The 19674-nt window shown below is 36.9% G+C and overlaps 1 protein-coding gene across 13 annotated transcripts in view; it reads left to right on the top strand.

The window, feature by feature from the left end:
• The window catches only part of CDC42BPA (CDC42 binding protein kinase alpha), a 146671-nt gene that overhangs the window by 68174 nt on the left and 58823 nt on the right, over window positions 1-19674 (top strand). For all 13 annotated transcript variants that reach the window (XM_060754158.2, XM_060754159.2, XM_060754156.2 and 10 more), the window contains exons 8-15: window positions 23-271; window positions 1005-1084; window positions 2633-2799; window positions 3570-3692; window positions 12024-12157; window positions 13265-13507; window positions 14882-14992; window positions 15882-16129. In XM_060754158.2, the coding sequence (XP_060610141.2) occupies window positions 23-271; window positions 1005-1084; window positions 2633-2799; window positions 3570-3692; window positions 12024-12157; window positions 13265-13507; window positions 14882-14992; window positions 15882-16129 (1355 nt within the window). The remainder of the gene's footprint in view (window positions 1-22; window positions 272-1004; window positions 1085-2632; window positions 2800-3569; window positions 3693-12023; window positions 12158-13264; window positions 13508-14881; window positions 14993-15881; window positions 16130-19674) is intronic.

The following is a 19674-nucleotide window of genomic DNA, read 5'->3' as shown; positions in this document are numbered from 1 at the left end:
CTCCTTTTTTTTTCTTTTTAAGGAGCGGTTTCAGTTTCCTATCCAAGTAACAGATGTGTCTGAAAATGCCAAGGACCTTATTCGAAGACTCATCTGCAGCAGAGAGCATAGACTTGGGCAGAATGGAATAGAAGATTTTAAAGGCCACCCATTCTTTGCAGGGATTGACTGGGATAACATACGGAACTGTGAAGCACCTTACATCCCTGAAGTCAGCAGCCCAACAGATACATCAAACTTTGATGTGGATGATGATTGTTTGAAGAATTCTGTAAGTTGGACATGAAAACAACTATTTAAAGAACATTTATTTTATATGACAAAAAAATACCTGAATACTAGAAATGATTTAAGATAATAGATACAAAAATTACAATAAATTCAAAAGCCATAAAATTACTTCAATTACAATTTTAAAATAACATATTTCACATCCTTACATGTATGTATATATCTACCTTATACTCTTTTAAAAATCCATATTAAAAAAAATCTAATTATAGCATCGTGATATAAGTTTTCTTGAGGTTTCCAAATAATTAGCAATCTTCGATATCACTGGATTTTTAAAAATGCTTTCATTTTGTTATATGTATCATATACTGAGTTGCAGTACAGATTTTTTGGATGTGTACTGCTTTGTTTTTCACCTGCCTAGCTATTAATGATAGAACATAACAGAGAAAGAATAACATCCAGAGTTGTTTTCAGGCTGATTTTAAGGTGGATTTGTATTTTTGGTGACTTTGCTTGGAGCAAAGAATCTAAGGCAAAAAGAGTACTACAGGACTATAAAGATCAACAAGGCACCTGTATTACTCCTCTGTTGCCACTGAACGTGGCATTAAAGCCACCAGCAGACAGGTGTTTTCGTTTGCATCCCATGACAAAGCTTATTTGCTTTGGATATGCCCAGCGTTACTTTCCATTCATTCAGATCAACCAACTTTCCCCCAAAATAGTGTAATCTAATTTAGATCAGATCCTGCACTTTTATTTCTCAGGAAACAATGCCTCCCCCAACGCATACTGCTTTTTCTGGCCATCACCTGCCATTTGTCGGATTTACATACACAAGCAACTGGTAAGTAGAAGCTTTATATTTTCTAAAAGGAGAGTTACATTGATGCAGAGGGTCAAATCAAGATTGATCCTACCTAGAGAATCCTCATTAAAATGAAATGTATTTATTTATTTACATTTTTATCAAAGTACACATTCCAATGTAATGTTGGAACACAGATTTTTTTCTCCTCCAATTTAATTATGCGCATGAAATGCTTTTGATTAACTTCTGTTCCTTGATAAAAACAAATATAAAAATATGTAAACTATTTTTTCTGCTTAACATTATAAGATATGCATTGTTATCTGAAAGCACAAAATGTTAATCTATGCTGTATTTCACTATTGGAGGAGTTGTTGTACTGATCGTAGCATACACTTATGGTCTGTCATACAAGACTTGTTCCAGGCTTCTTCAACTTTGTGTCCTCTTTATATTCTGGACTGGAGCACATATCAGGATATATCAGCACATATTAGCAATTTTTTTTCTCGTGTCAGGAGCGACTTGAGAAACTGCAAGTTGCTTCTGGTGTGAGAGAATTGGCCGTCTGCAAGGATGTTGCCCAGGGGACGCCTGGATGATTTGATGTTTTTATCATCCTTGTGGGAGGCTTCCCTCATATCCCCGCATGGGGAGCTGGAGTTGATAGAGGGAGCTCATCCGCCTCTCCCCGGATTCGAACCTGTGACCTGTCGGTCTTCAGTCATGCCGGCACAGGGGTTTAACCCACTGCACCACCGGGGGCTCCATATGAGCAATGACCATGGATAATTCAGGTTGCTGTTGACTACATCTAGACATATACTGTAAATAAAATCATAATGTTGCAGCAAATGTGTGTTTGCAAAAGACCTGTATCATGCATACTTCAAGAAGGCCAAACTGACTCACAGTGCCTGTTAAAGTGTGCATATGGTATAAAAAGAAAATTTATTTACGTATGGTGAATGTAATATGTGTAACTTATACCATTTTTGCTTTTAAATAGACACACACGCACACGCACACACACATATACCAATTACTATTTAGACTAATTTGCAACTTTTAAATGCAGATTTTGAAATAATCCTAATTTGAATGCTATAATAGTTGATCACTGATAATGCTATGTAAAATGACTTTTGTCCCCGAGTTATATTTCCTAATTGCTTCTATCATTAAAACATAGAAAAAGTTATTAAACTGCAAAAACTTTGTTTTGTGGGACATCCTGCAGCACATTTAGCTATAGCTTTTCATTGAATATCTCATGGAGTCTCAACCAATTCAACATAGTTTGTGGCAGCCACAAAAACAAAGTTTCTGGAGTATAACAACTACTTTCAAAATAAGTACTGCACAATTAAACAGGACATAACACTTTCAAACCAGGAACAGAAAACTTTTCAAATTTTGTTATATAGTGTAATATAAAGGCGTCCTTTTGTAGATTCATTCTACTTCATTGGGTACAAGAAGATATCTTTGTATGTTGATACAGATGAATAGGGCTATGAAAACAGAATAAAAAATAAGTGAAAATAGCTGTTGGTTTTGTGTCTAAAACTGATATCTTCCCAGTGTCCTCTCGGATCGGAGTACTCTAAGATTTGCAGCTGGAGAACGCGCTGTGGACCTAGATGCAAATGTTCAAAGGACGCTTGAGGATACTTTAGCCACAGAAGCATACGAAAGGCGAATAAGGCGTCTAGAGCAGGAAAAAGTTGAACTTAGCAGGAAACTTCAAGGTATGCATTTTAATAAGAACTCACAATAACAATAATAATAATACTAAGAAGTATGAAATCTCACTTAACAATCTACCTCAGGTCTTTCTAATATGTTAAGAAGTCTTCATAAAACTACAGTTAATATAGCTGAAATGTATCTTCTTAGGTGGTGGGAAAAGAAATACCTTAAAAATGTTCTATGAACCAACACAATAGCTGGTTTGAATAATGTCATACACCCTTTTGAAACACATCCTTCTTGTGGTCAGCAGACAATGCCCCCTCTTTAAGTGTTAAAATGATAAAATACTGTTCCACAGGCTTCAACAGAGCTTTCTGGAATTGAGGGACAGAATAATTGGAGATGTTCTGTCCGTGACAGTGGCAGGTCTCTGCTTTCACAAGCAGAGCTGGTTCAGTAAGCTTTCAAGCAGGAGCATATTAATGTCTGTTGCCTTGTTTCTGTTTTATAGAAGCAGCTGGACATTATAGTTGTTTATTTTCCTGCTGTTTCTGATCAATAGAGGGAAATAGGACAAACTCTATTACTCCTGAAATATGTCAAGTCTCCTAAAAAGTACTAAGTCAAATATCTGTTAAGGAGTGTATTTTGTCATTTAACATGTCAGTCGCCATGCCAAAAATACTGCCCCAGGCTTTTCTTGAGCAGCATTTTATGAAGGGAGAAGTTGCAAGGAGCCATAACAGCTATATGTTAAATACAAGGTTTGAAATTTCTGGGTACATTATCTCATAAGTGTGTCTCCTCTCATTTTCTTTCCCAAAAGAATCCACACAAACGATACAGGCCTTACATTATTCAACTGTAGATGGACCATTAACAGTAAGCAAAGATACAGAAATTAAAAGTTTAAAAGAAGAAATTGAAAATCTAAGAAAACAGGTGACAGGTAAGTTTAAGCTTTTTTAACATTAGTTTTGCTTCTTTTTAAAATGTGTTTTCAATATTTAATGGCTTCCAGAAAATAAAGAGTAACATTTTTCTGCATAAATGGTTTATTTCTCTGAGAGTATATATTATTTGAATAAGTCATAGTTTGGTTTTTTGTTGGGCCACAGTTCTGTAAATTCTATTTATTTGGATATGTTTAGTTTGGTGTCCTTATCTTTAACATCTGAAGGCTTGAAAATTATCAAATGGCTGGTGTGCAGTTTTCCTAGCAAGCGAAAGGTGATAACCTGTTTATTATGCAAGTTTGACAAAATGAATAACTGGGTCCCTCCTTCCTTTCTTAAAAAAGATAAATTTGGATTATAGAGACTTGATAAATGTCAGTTAATACAGGATTTTTCAACATGTCAGAGAACTAAGCTGTAGAATGAACCATGCATTCATTTTCTGACTTTTTAGCGGTGTGTCAAGGAGAGCACATCTCAGAATGAGATTCTGAAAAACTGCAGTTTTGTATGATCAGCAGATTTCATTTTTATGTTGTAAACTTAGAATCAAGTCTAGCTTTGAAAATGTTTTTGTAGCTTTTTCTAGTTCCCCCTTTTAAGGAGTTTCATTATGCTACAGTAAATTCAGTTAGAACATTTGTTGACTTGTTCCTATATGTCCAGGCTATTATTTCTCTGTGATCTTTGCATCTTGATTTGTCCATCTTTATGTTCCTGCATTAATCCTCCTAACTTTTCCATTTTCAATTAAGGCACAGAGTAGTAATCTACCATAATTGGGTTTTCCTATTTGCTACCCTGATCTTCATAAAAGCTCGGAAAAATATTCCAGACTATGCCATACTTGGAGAAAATGCAACAAGCTTTTTCCTTCCAGAACTTAAGGAAAAACTAACCTCATTTAAGGCCTATCATGCATCCTTTGATACACACCTCAGACCCACGTTCTTGTGTTTCTCTACTGGCTGTAACAGAACTGTGCCAGTTTTATTCTTTTCCTTTCTCGGGATGATTGGTGTGAGTACTCATGAAACACATACAGATTGTGACTTTCCTGTCATGAAATGCGTACTTTATATAGTATTGAAAACTCTGGCAGCATTTTCTGCTGTAATATGCTGTCTTGGAAATATTTTTCTTATTTGGCCTGTGGTTGTTTTGGGATTTGCTTCTGTAAGCAGCTTTAGTGGCCAGTTTATTTTGAGTCACAGGCACCCAGAGGTACACAGTAGCACTTCTTCCAGCTGTGCATGTCAGCTCCATGATGCATTTAATTGTGCAGGCAGCAGAGAGGCTCTTAGACATTCCAGGAACATTTTCCTGCTTACCTTGTAAACACAAGGAGCATAACCATAAAACTGGAAGTTTGCCAGTCTTTATAAGTGGAATTTTCTATTTATTCAAATTTGTACATGGAGATTTAAGCCGTTTATTCCTGTCATTATATCAGCTGTTGTCTTTGGAACTTGTACTCTTATCTTTTGAGTTAATATTTCAGGCATAATGAAGTTGCAATCAAAAAATCTGATTATAGACATACATACTTGCTGGAAACAAAGTTTTAAATATGTAGCATGTCAACTAAATGCTTAGTATTCTTGGCATTTTACACAGAGCCTGTGGTTTGGCTGCAGAGCTGGAATTACACTGAAAGATAAGATCACTTTTTAGAAATCCTTAAAGTATTGTTGTTTTTCTGGGACTACTCTCATATAGGAATGTATTTTCAATAAAAAAATTGTAAATGGAAAATACTAAATAGTTTTTTTTTTTACTAAATAGTTAAGGTGTCCCAGAGTTGTTAGGATTCATGGAACAGTCCACAATCTGATGTAATTTTTTGATTTCAGCAATAAAAGCTGAAATCAAGAGGACAGTTATAGGTTTGGGGGACATATTGGAGACCTCTGATGGCTGAATCCTCCCTACAAAAATATGTCATATTTTCCCTTAAATAAATAAAGTCGATAGGTCATTTTAGCCATGTTTTGGCTCTCTTTTTATACAACAGTAAGTTAGGCCCCATTTACACTGACCACATAAGTTGGTGTAGATTTAGGTTATTCCCACACTGACTATACACTGCACAGGATTGATCCAGAGTAACATGGAACAAGGCCACTTAACGCCATTTGCCCTGATGTCAGTCTAAGTAATGTGGAGTGCTAAGAAGGGAAGACGAAGAAGAGGGAGGATTTCCTCCTTTCCCACCTCTTCCCTGCTTTGGCACACCATTGAACTGGCTGATGTTAGACAAGCAAGTAGGACATTTAGGGTGGTCACACAGTGGTGCCAAACACAATTTGGCTCCCTGGGCAGTGGGGAGTCCTTTCTGACTCCACAGCAGTTGGAGGAGTTCCTGTGTGAACTCTTCTCAGGCCCAATCCAAGACATGTGTTAACACAACCAAACTTGTTCTCTCTTTCAGGGCCTTTCTGCCATTGTATTCTGTCTTCACATTGCATTTTTGTGAGGCCCTGAAAATAGTTAGGCATTTATTGGAGTAGGGGAACCCCTTTGGATTTCATAATTGGTTCAGTGATCCTAACATGATCCCAGACCTTGACCATATTTACTTGGAAACAAATTCCACTGTGTTTGGTGGAGTACTTATGGAGTGGTACAATTTGAGCATTGTTTTATAGCAGGAGTTGGGTGGCTGTGGGAAAATCCACATTAACACACTTGTGGGTGAACTTCCACTGCAAAAACAAAAAAAAACCCAAAAAAACCCTCTAATGTTTGCCCCCTGCACCATCTGGTGGCTGTGTGGGGAATTTTGCAATGTTTTTAACTTCCTTCCAGGTCCTTTTAGGCCAGTGGTTCTTAACATGTGGGTTGCAGACCACCAGTGGGCTGTGAGGACAAAAATCTGGTCCACAAGCCTCCTTATTCTCTTTATTTTATTTTATTTTATTTTATTTCCACTTCTTTCGCACCTTCCACTCCTTCCCTATCGCTGACCATAGCATATGTTCTGTATTAGAAACTCAAGCTGATGTGATCTATCCAGTGCAATTTTCTGAATCCGCACCCCAAACTGAATCTAAAGTTGACCAAAACCGATTTGTAACACTTTTGGTACTAATGTTGGATAGTGGTCCCTGGTCAAAAAACATTGGGACCCACTGTTATAGGCCATGAGGATAATTATTTTCAAAATAGAAAACAATAGGAAGTTGCTTCTAGTTTTTTAAAAAAGTATTTCTTGTGCCTAAAATGGCCTTTAGGATCCATAATATGGCAACAATGCCCATAGTCACCACCAGCAGGCATTTGGAAGCAATTTCATTTTTTACTTGGGGGCCATAAAAGCAGTGCTGCTCCTTTTATTTAGCTCACTGGCTACCAGTATTAAAAAACTCTAAAATTACAACAGCAAAACAGCAGAGAGGAAACAACCAGGCACATCTTAACAACTCTCAACAAAAGAATTTCCCAGGCTCAGCCAGGCCTTCAAATGCTAATGAAGGTGGTCAGTTGAAACATTCACACCTAGCTCCAGCAGAGAAGAGATCTTTGCCCCACCCCAGCCATTCCACAGATATATAAACCCATTGTCCTAATTCCAACAGACCTCACTACCTCTGAGGATGCTTGCCATAGATGCAGGTGAAACGTCAGGAGAAATGCCTCTAGAACATGGCCCTATAGCCCGAAAAAACCCACAAGAACCTAGTCACTGGCAGTACTTTGCCACTCCAGCTATAGGGAGGTGGGGGTGGGGGGCTCAATAACTTACAGCTATTATTTTGGGTTCTTCGCAATGGGGTCTTAATACTCCCCCCCCCCCAAGAAATAATAGCCTAGCACATGCTTTACGTTTTGAGGTAAAGTCAAAATATTTTGTTATCTAAGTTACACAGGAGAAATGTTTGAGGAATCTTTAATATAGCGGAAAAATGTAAGGGAAATAGGAGACAGAAGAACAAAGTAATTCACATGTGAAGAAGAGATTTACTTTGGCTCTCTTTAGCAGCAAACACATTGCTTGTGCTGGTGATTTCAGGAGAATTAATAATTCTTGGCATTGAAGCAAAGCTGTCATTTAAGATTTCTAAATAGACCAAGAACAGGAAGCTAGCAACAAATCAGATTCTGCCCTCTTAGAGATCTCAGAAACTAGAAGTCCCAGTTCAAAAGTAACATTGAGCTTCTTAGTTTGTGATAAGTATTTTAGCTACTTTGACTGGCAGAATAAACCAAGTAAGAAATTGGGCAGTGGTCACTAAAATACCTTTCATGAACAAAAGAAAAAAATACAACCTCGAAGTTGTGACATAGCTGAGATACTTCAAATTTTTGTTTGCTTTACAAGTGATTAACAGTTTGTTTAAATAAATAAATCTTCCAGAAATATGTTCCTTCTGTAGTTACTGAAATAATAAACTAAGTAGGACATACAAACACATAGGGTGTTAACATAAGAAATAAATAAAGCCATCTGAATAGAACAGGAGCATGATCAACATGAAATTGCGTACCAATTCTTAATGTATGATATTTTGCTGGTTTTGTTTTTAACACAATATACTAAAATTTACAAAGCATCCTACTAATTAACTTGCTAAACTATACAACAATACATTCTAAAATGTATTGTTGTAGGTCCGAAAAAAAATCTTGTTTGCCTTTTTAATATTGTAGCATATCTATATAAATAAACATGTAATGTTCGTTTGTGGGGTTAACATAACTCAAAAACTACTGGACGAATTGACACCAAATTTGGACACAAGACACCTCTCAGGCCAACGAGTGACCATCACTCATAAAAACACTGATAAACACAGCAGAAGAGACTTTAAAAGACAAAAACCAAAAATTACATTACAACGCATGCGCACACTCACATATATATACGCAAACACACATATACACAAACATATACACACACATATGCACACACAAAACACATATACACAGACTGGGCCACAGCAATGCATGGCAGGGGATGGCTAGCAGGAAATAACAATCAATAGAAACTGACATGTCATACAATTGCATGCCGTGTTTTCATGCCATGATGGTAAATAGTGACAATTGGCTAAAGAGAAAAGGTCAATGTGTAAACAGTTAAGGGTTTTTTTTATTATCTAAGGCAATCATGGCCAAACTTGGGCCCTCCAAATGTTTTGGACTTCAATTCCCACAATTCCTAACAGCCCCAGACCCCCTCCTTTCCCCTTTTTCGCATAAGCAGCTGGGGGGGGGGGGGTGAGGCTGTTAGGAATTGTAAGAGTTGGTCCAAAACACCTGGAGGGCCCAGGTTTGCCCATGCCTGATCTAAGGTCATGATATGAATTGCATTTACTTGGTGTTGTATTGAAATCAGTGGGACTTAAGCCATATGATCATAGGATGTCATTACGGTTTTGACCAGTCCATAGCTTCTGTTTTCTTGGTAGTGGCTGTAAATAGCATGCTTATTTCTGGTTTGCTTTGTATTCTGTTTTTGGCTTTTTTTTGTGGCTGCATGGTCTGGGCATGTTTTCCTGTTCCCATCTTCTTCTTCTCAAAACCAGTTAAAATAAAACACAGTATATTTTGGAGAATATATTTAACACCAACAACTATATTGTTTCCCTCGGGGATTTTTATTCCTTCCCTGCATCTTTTGTTGATGAGTTTCTCAGCCCTTCCTAGTTGGTTTTTTAGACTGGAGGGGAATGGCAGGACTAAGGGGATTGAGTCCCTCCCAGTTGAGTTATGGAAGCTGTTTACACACTTGTAGTAATAGCACTGGATACTGGCCACTGGGCTAGTTGCCTTTTTGTTTTGATATTCAATTTTACAGCTGTTACACCAATCCTTTCTGATACATAAGTTTATCTTATATCCTTTTGAGTACTATTTCATCTTAAAAAGCAAACACCCTGGAGCCAGATTTTTAAAAATTTCACATTTTTGCCTCTGACTAGTCTTTTTGAGGGTAGGGTATAAACACTATTAAGCTGTTCAATATATTTGTAATTTGGAATTCTTTAAATAAAACAAGCAGCTTTACATATTTATATTTAGGCCACTAACATTTGTATCCATCTTTCATGAAGGTAAATGTGACTAACATCAGTTGTTGTATTTATTCATTTATGTTGTCTTTTTCCCGATACTAGGACTCAAAGGAAGTTAAAAATAAAAACAAATACATGAATTAAGGCATATATTTATTGTTAAAGTTGAATTAAATTGCCCATATAATTCATACCATTTGAATCAAATGGTATGAAAATTTTCACTTGATAACAAAAGGACAGTAAGGAGAGAACTGCCCCAGCCTTCCTCATGACATAATTACAAAGCCTGAAAACAGTTGTCAAGAAGCCCTCTTCCATGTCAACACTAAAGATGCCTAGGAAGATTGTAAGCCTGAATCTTAGAGTTAAGATGGGTTCATTTAGAAAAATACAATCCATCAGATATCTTGCACCCAAGCAGTATAGGGCTTTATAGGCCGTAATAAGCTCATTCGGTTGTTTCCAGAAACAAAGTAGTGGTTGTTTTCTTTCTGGAACCACTTCCTAATTTGGCTGTTGCTATTTGTTTCTATAGAAGTTTTGGAGCATTTTCCAAGCTAGCTCCACACATCCATGAGGTTAAGAGAACATAAACTTAATCAGGCCACTAAATAGAGCATGTTATAGTACAGAGAACTTGGACTCTTCTCTCTTCAGAGTGATTCTATGATCAACTTGTGTTAGATGTTCCTCCACAAATTGCCCATAGAATAGTGCTGGAGGCCTAGAGAGAAATAGTTTTGGGCCTTGCTATGTCCATCAGAGTGATTCAGTGGTATGCTTTGTCCAGAAACCCAAGACATTGTTAATTTAATGTAATTTAATGTAAAAAAATGGGGGTTCCAAATTATGCATGAAAGTCATATCACAGGAAGGATCCTAGAATGGATCCCTTATAGAATAGATGAGTCTATTGCAATCCAAAGGAAATGTAACTAAATCACATGTCACCATAGTGAGGTCAGGCATTTCCAGCACAGGTGAAGTTAGAGCACTATCTGTATAAATTTAGTACCAGTTTCCTAAAAGGAAGAGCTTTACCATTTAAGAGAAATAATAATGTTATAATAATAAAACTTAATTTATATATTGTCCTTTCTCCCCGAAGAGACTCAGAGTGGTGAACAACAAAATCAACATTCAATGCCGTACAACAAATATAAGTAAATACCCATCCCACCCAACTCTGAAAATAAATACACATTTATACCCAAAGTAAGAATCATTAAAACAGATGATAGCGTTTAAAATTTACAATTCCACAATAACTATGGAAAAACAACAACAACAATATGTTAAAGTGGAGATCAGTAGGCTTCCTGTAGGAGAATTCCATAGGTTGACATTGTCAGACATAGTTCAAGTGTAGGGAACAGCTCCAAGTGAATCTTTGTTGATAATCTTGGTAAACATGTAGACATACATGGATGGAGATAGCCTTCAAACATTTATGTATAAACTAAGCAAATTGAAGTCCATGTCCTCAGATTATGAGGGGCCTCTAAGGTTTTTGATATTTGCTAGAATCATACATACTTTAGGCTAGTGTCATGCAAATCTAGCTTAGTTAGAGCCCCTATATATTAATTCTGCCCTGTCTTTCAATATTGAGATCATCAATGGAAAATAGCATTATGTGTGAATTCAATTGTTACAGTGCTGTAAATGTGTTGAGTTGCATGATTCTAATAAACCATACCACCTGCTATATTCTGGCTGTAGCTTTCTGGAGCCCTTCGGGTCTACTTTTATTTTGTATTATTAGTGTTTTATTTAGTTTATTATTTTTAACTTTTTAAGGCTATATGAATATTTTAGTAGAATATATGTAAACACAGAAAAAATATTTCATCTTGTATTATACAAGGGATAGTTCAAGAAAGACATGAATGCTGGTGGCTGCTGTACACTAGAATAGCCTGCTGGCAGGTTTTCTTATTACAATCAACATGTGATACACAAACACACCAGACAAGAGTTCTTTCTCCTACCCTGGACATTCCACAGATCTATAAACCCAATTTCCCTAGTTTCCAACAGACCTCACAACCTCTGAGAAGGCCTGCCATAGATGCAGGTGAAATGTCAGGAGAGAATGCTTCTAGAACATGGCCATACAGCCTGAAAAATTTACAGCAACCCAAAACACACCTTTTGTTTTGGAGTTTGCAACTAGAATTTCATCCAGCAATCTTCATAGGGATGGATTTAACTTTGGTCCTATATAGCTAATCACTATTATACAGCATTCATCAATGAGAACTATATTTTGCCATATGTTGTTTATTTATGTTGTTTTCCTAGATTCTGGACAACTAGAACAACAACTTGAAGAAGCCAGTTCTGCAAGACAAGAATTAGAAGATGCTGCAAGGCAAATCAAAAATTTTGAGAAGCAAATCAAAGCACTAAAGCAAGATAGGGATGATCTTAATAAGGTAAAAAAATAATTTTCTTAACAGTTACATAAAGAGAGATAGAGAAGGGTGTATATTATCTTGTCTGCATTTTGTGTGTATTTTCTGAAACAACTATTTTGATAAACATAGTAAACAAGCATTGCGAAATGTGATATATGACTCATTTCTGACTGTACGCTTCCATGACAATCCTTGATCCCCACATAGAAAACATTTTTTTCAGTATAGAGCACACATTTTAGATTAATGAAAGATCTGGATATAGTGACAACATGGGGGACAGACATCCTAGAGTGAATATGCCTCTAAAAAGACTCAGTGAAAAGAAGAGGAAAGAAACTGTACAGATTCAGTAATTAGTGGTGGGGAATGCAGTAACCTTTAAAATAACTTACAACTAATTTGGATCTTCTTAGAAGACTAGATGTAATAAATAAATAGCAACTTGGTGTAGTTTGGACATCATGAACATATCATTACTTAGTTAGGGATTCAGAACCTTTGTAGTTGGAGTGGACCACCTGGGACAGTCTGCTTCAGGATACTGATGGATTCAAGGGAGTTCTTGGCAGCTCTTGTGGACTTTTCTGTCACCTTGGCTGCCAATTTTGGATGACTTCAGAAATGGGGAAATGGCAAAATGTAGTTGACAGGATCACTAAAATACTTTTTAAATTATATGAAGTGACTTCTGTTTGCTATTAACCTAACATGTATGACCCTTCAGGGTTGAGAAAATGCTGAAAATCCTTTGCCAGTTCTTTGTGTGTGTCCTGCAGCAAAGATTGATGGCTGGTCCTGAAAACAAACTATATTCTATAGGCAGCCCTTGCCAGGTCTCAATTAGACAAGATGGAGGTATAGGCATTTTAAAAAGGTTGACTGCAGGTAGAATTGTTGGACTAATAGATAGGAGTCCTATTTGAGTTATGGGTTCTATTAAGTTCCAATCTTTCCAAAGGAATTTATTTTCTTCCAAAAATGGTCTTAGAGTCTGCACAGGATGCCTTTTTTGAAGATGGGGAGCAGTCAGTATTTGTTCACATAAATAGAAAACCTGAATATCCCACTGAATTGCATAAATCTGAAAGATAAAGATATCTCATATTTTGTTTTTGACTGTAGGAACTGCTTGAATCTAGTGAAAGATTAAAGACTCAGACCAAAGAGCTGAAAGAGGCACATAGCCAGAGGAAATTGGCCATGCAGGAATTCTCCGAAATGAATGAACGACTTACTGACTTGCATTCACAAAAACAGAAACTTGCCCGTCAAGTCAGAGATAAGGAAGAAGAAATGGAAGTTGTGATTCAAAAAGTAGAAACTTTGAGACAAGAGCTGCGTAGAACAGACAGATTGAAAAAGGAAGTAAGTTGTGTTGAAGGTAGTGACTACTGGAAACAGGTTCCCAAGTAAATATTTCTCAGTTCTTTTGATTGACATGCGGTGTGATAACTAGTGAATTACTGACACTTTCTGATACTTTGGATGCAATTCTCTACACGTTTTAGACCTAAGATTGTGGTGTGTTTTCAGTCTAATAATCTAAAATTGAAAAGTATATTTTTAAAAGCCTAAGTATTTGATTGGAAAGCAGCATTGAAACATGGAGAAACAACTCAAATATTGAAATGTATTACCTAGGTAAAATTCATGGAGGGAAGACAAAGCTGGTCAGTTAGTATGATCCTTTGTCAATATCATTTTAAATGGGCACAGAAAGAATAATGCCTAGAATCCAGTTCTTAATTCATTGAATCGGTGGAACTTACCTAAGTCAGTATTTATTTAAGAAATTCTCATTGATTCAATAGGTTTAGATCTAACCTATTTTTTTCTGTTATAGTGAAAAACCTCCCTCCAATCCCAGTCTTGGGGGAAAAGGTGGGGTATAAATCAAGTGATTGTACCAGAAACTTAAGATTTGTTGCTACTCCTATTATTATTATTATTATTATTATTATTATTATTAACTTTATTTGTACCCCGCTAGCATCTCCCGAAGGACTCGATGCGGCTTACACGGGCCGAAGCCTCAAAACACAATACAATAGAAAAACATAACACAACAATAAACAAAGCAAATCAAAACAATTAAGCAAAATAACAACAATGACAATACATCAATACATCAAGACACTATTAAAACTGGTTCGGCCGGCGCAATGGGGTACAGGGGTTAAAAGTGCTGAGATGGCAGGAGGAACGTAGGATTAAAAGTGCGGTGTGCAGCAACATTGGTTGTGCTAAAGTGCTTCTAGGACTTGGGATGGGGGATTCCTAATCTGCGAAGGCACATCGGAACAGCCAAGTTTTTAGGTTCCTTCTGAAAACTGCTAGAGTAGGGGCCTGACGAAGCTCTTTTACTCCTAGTGAAAATTGTTAGTGTAGCATATCTCTACATCCCAAAATACATCCAATGAAGTTGGCTGGCGTCCACAAAAGATTGTCCCAGATTTTTTTCTCAGTTAAATGCTACAGGATTCCTTTCTATCTTTGTGTGCCAAAATAGACTTAACATGCCTTTGTCTTTGAATGTTTTTTTTTTCTAAAATGATTGCTTGCAAGAAAGTTGAGGATAATAACAGGATCAAGTACAATCCCTAAAATCTCTGCCTGTTTAGCTGGGAGCAGGAGCCATGGAATAAAGAAAAGTGTACTGTTAGGATATTTTTTCTGATGTTATTAAAGAAAGCCAAAGTTCAAAAGGTGATAACAGTTTTTTAAACATTATTTTTGTAGCTGGAAGTTCATGCTGAAGCTGCAGTTGCTGAGGCATCGAAAGACAGGAAATTGCGTGAGCGAAGCGAGCAGTATTCTAAGCAGCTGGAAAATGAGTTGGAAGGACTAAAGGTTTGTGGAGTTCACCATTTTCAAATGTTGCTTGGTAGATTTGAAAAAGTAACTACTGACACATGGCAAAGGGGGATGCAGATTAGTATATAATTTCCCTTAGTAAAGACTCTTTCCCGTAAATATTGACAATAATGTATTTGTCAGATAATGCCAAAGTATTTCAGTTTGGGTGTATTTTTTAAATTTAATCTTCCACATGTAATTGTAGTGACATGAGTATCAATTACTCAGTTTACCTAGAAGAATATTAATCCATGTATATGAGCAGGGTGTTATGAAAAAAAGCATCTCCTGGAGCTTTTAATATTAGAAATTGAGGGAGCTCTGGGTTTTTAAAAAATAAAAGATGTAAACTTTCTTACTTAAAGAGAATACTGAAATACCCTGCTCACTTAAGGGAATGGGCTCCATTGAAAATATTGGAACTGATCACTGAATAAGGCAGTGGTTCTCAATCTGTGGGTCCCTAGGTGTTTTGGCCTTCAACTCCTAGAAATTCCAGCCAGTTTACCAGCTGTTAGGTTTTCTGGGCGTTGAAGGTCAAAACATCTGGGGACCCACAGGTTTAGAACCACTGGAATAAGGGCTAAGAGGTGCATCTCTTGGGGTTGAGAAATCATTAGACCGTGCTGTTACTTTAGTTTGACATAATTATTATAACAGTAAAGATATGAACTTCAAAAAAATCTCTTTGTAGATTATAACTCACAGAATTCCCCAGCCAGCATATAGTTCATTCAGATAAAAAACTGCAGTCATTTGAATATTCGTATTTTATATGCAGTGTCAATTATTTCTATATGCAGTGCCAGTTGTTCCTAAGCTTGTGTTTCCATACTTTTGCAGCTTGTGAAAAATAATTTTGAATTTCGTTTTTTTTTAATAGCAGAAGCAAATTGGTCGCACTCCAGGGGTAAGCACCACAGAACATCAGCAAGAGATCACCAAATTAAAAGGTGACTTGGAAAAGAAAAATGTTTTTTATGAAGAGGAGCTATCTAAGCGAGAAGTAATACATTCTAATGAAATAAAAAATCTGAAGAAAGAGCTGCGTGATGCAGAGAGCCAACAACTTGCTCTCAAAAAAGAAATCCTAATTTTGAAAGACAAGTTAGAAAAGACTAGAAGAGAAAGGTATGCGCATCCCAGTTATTTTTCCACTGATATTTCCTTTCATTTGCAAAACTCTTTATGCCTTGATTTTACTGCAGGTTTTCAACAAAAGAGATGCCATGATTGTAAATATAATTAGATTGCTTTGTACTTTAGCATACAGTACTTAATTTGGTGGAGCCCCCGGTGGCGCAGTGGGTCAAAGCACTGAGCTGCTGAGCTTGTTGATCAAAAGGTCACAGGTTCGATTCCGGGAAGCGGCGTGAGCTTCCGCTGTCAGCCCTAGCTTCTGCCAACCTAGCAGTTTGAAAACATGCAAATGTGAGTAGATCAATAGGTACCGCTCCGGCGGGAAGGTAACAGCGCTCCATGCAGTCATGCTGGCCACATGGCCTTGGAAGTGTCTACGGACAACGCTGGCTCTTCGGCTTAGAAATGGAGATGAGCACCACACCCCAGAGTCAGACATGACTGGACGTAATGTCAGGGGACTACCTTTACCTTTACCTTACTTAATTTGGTACATCCAGATCATGCAATTTGAATCCATTTTAAGACTTCAAGCAGCTAAAGTTTTAAACCTAAGTACTCCTGAATGGAACTAAGTTGTTTTAACTGGACCATCTCAATAAATACTTTTTATTACAAGAAAGGTAGGATATAGATAAAATAATGGCAGCAATAACATATTGTGGTTTGAGATTTAGCTAATGGAAACGGCATAGTACATTAGTATAATGCCTACATAACACTTCAGTAAAACACTTCAGGTTCTGTGAATGAGAACAGAGTAGCATCCCTCTCTTCATGGACCAATGCTTTCTCTTTATTTGTTTTGTGGTTCACTACTAGGAATAATTGCTAAACTAATTCACAGAATAGTATGGGTCAAATCCAAAATCTGCCTTCCTCAAATAGAGGGCTCCTTTCATCTGTTCAGGAAGCAGCAATCCTCACTGAATCCTCCCTCACTCTGCAGACCCCTGTGACATTCCAGATTTACTCTACTGAGTTAGTGAACTATGTAGGACATGGGTTAGGAAAAAGAGCTAATAAGCTAAGATGTTCTTCTCCCAATTTTGGCTATCAAATTTCTGAACAAGTTTCTGCTCAAATCACATCCCCACTGTTAGAAATTTACTAGATCGACCCATATATGTTTAGTCTGGGCATATAAATAGCATACATAGTTTGTACACATATTCTGTGTACATACATAGATAGTGATATTGTCATTTTAATTTCCCTGGCTGAAAATATAAATGACAACATCAACATTCTGTCTAAGCTACCTTCCCAATGGCTATACTAGCAGAAAGTAATTGGAGTTTTAATCCATATATCTGAAAAAGTAAGAAGTCACAATAAGAGAGACCATGCTGGCCTAGAGAAAATATATATACATAGATAACATGGATAAGACAATTTAAACTGAAACCAGGCTATTATCACTGAGAAGGCTATATCATGAAACAGCATTGTGTTAATAGAGAAGTAATCCTCTATTCATTTTTGTATTTCATAAACATATGAATGGATCTGCCATAGCATTAGAATATTAGGTATTAGTGATGGGGGAAAACAAAGCATTCTGCAGTTTAATACAAAATTAAGCTGAATTGATAGAAATATGGAGCATACCGTATTTACTCTAACAGAATGAACATATTTTTTGGCTTAAGTGCGTGGCCAAAATTGAGGTGCACATTAGATTCAATGGTGCATTACAGTTGTGCACCAAAAGGTGCCTTTGTCCCTCCATGAGACTGAGACTAGCAGACTCGCCAGCCTCCGCCTGATGGTAGAGCAGCCCCCCCCCCCTAAGCCTTTCATCTTCGTCTCCCAGCTGAGAGACCTAGGAGAAAGCCATTTGTCCTTTGTCCCCCCATTTATCCTTTGTCCCCCAAGTTGGGGATGGAGGAGAAATGGCTCCCATTTCTCCTGGTCTCCCAACTTAGGAAACAGAAGAAAAACAGAGCTCCTTTCCTCCCGGGAAAAGAGAAAGGAGAGTCAGTACCATGGCACGCAATACCAGAAAAATGCTTCTTTGGGCCTTTGAGAACTAACTGCACATGAAGATAAGGCTTTTATTAATATGCTATTTTGTAATGTTTAATACAATTGCATAATACAATTGTTTAATAGCTATGATCTTAGATTTCTTTTAAATCAGTTTATAGTTTAATTATATTTTAACTTTTATATATTGTTAATGATATGAACTTTTACGTGAATCTGTTTTAACTTTTTAAGTTGACTTGAGACTCACTGCTGTGGCAAAAGCAAGATAATTTTGCTGATAGTTAGCCTTCCATTGGTTAGAACTGAGATAGATGTGATTCCTTTCACCCAAGCCAGGCTTGTACAACCTGTGGCCTTCTGGGCCTCAAACTTCCAGAAGCCCTAGCCAGCTATTCCAGTACTCAGGAATTCTGGGAGCTGAAGTCCAAAACACCCGGGGAGCTGCAGGTTGTGCAGGACTGGTCTAGACAGTACTTTGCATGATCTTTAAAAATCTGTTGCGGAGGCCTCAAGAATCTGATTTACCTCATTGTATGATATGCATTACCTTGAAAGTTATTATTTCAGGGATGTGAGAGAACTTAATATGTATTCTATATAAACATACATATTGGCACCCCATCAGAAAAAACATCTAAAACCAGATCGTAATATGGACGTAATACAGTGTCTCAATTTTCTCTCAATTTTTGTAATTTTGGAATCTAACCCTGTGCATGCTTATTCAAGAACATGTTTCACTATATTCATAACTTCTCAGGAGTATGTATAGTAGTGTAGGTTTCATGTGTTCACCTTAGTGCCAATCTTTACTTTTTGAGCCAGCAAGTAGAAAAAGTGAGGCAAGATGAGAAGTATGACAAGGGCTTGAAAGAACACAAATTTTCTATTTAACTAAAGTGTATTTTGCTGCCTTTATTTCTGAACCAGTATTTTGAACTACCAATTTATTGTCACCTCTGGTTTTCCCCTATGTTCAACAGCTTTTTTGGGTGGTTTTTTTAGGCCTATTTCTACTGAAAGCCTCACCATATCAGATCTCTGAGGCTTACCATCAAAGCAGTTAGTTAGCATAAGCCTCACATCACATTTTCCCCATTGCAAAGTAAAAAATATTTCTTGAAAGTTGTTAATGAAACAGGCAATACTAGAAAGAGAAAAATAGTCATGAAAGTAATCTCCTCCCATTTGTTTCACTGTGGTTAAAAAATCCCAACATTTTTTTTTGTCTGCCACCACTAGACAGTTATAATGAAATTTTATACAAGTATTTCTGTTATGATCTGGATTTGGTATACAGAATAGGCAATATTGGACTTGGTTCTGAATTTGTGCATTGCTAGACATTATGTGAAACATAACACTTCATTCTAACAATGTTGCATATTAATCACTGCTGTTTAAACTCTAATTTGGCAACCCAACACCACACACCCCTCTTTCTGAGTAACAGATTCCTTGCATATGGTGAACAATGTTGGGAAAAGCTGAAAAGATTAAGGCATTAACTGTCAGAGGAATGGATTATACCTCTCTCAGATATG

The sequence above is a fragment of the Anolis sagrei genome, chromosome 1 (assembly GCF_037176765.1).
Source record: "Anolis sagrei isolate rAnoSag1 chromosome 1, rAnoSag1.mat, whole genome shotgun sequence".
In the NCBI taxonomy this organism is placed as follows: Eukaryota; Metazoa; Chordata; class Lepidosauria; order Squamata; family Dactyloidae; genus Anolis; species Anolis sagrei.
Note: the sequence above shows the minus strand (reverse complement) of the source record. Positions and strands in the feature narration are given on the sequence as shown.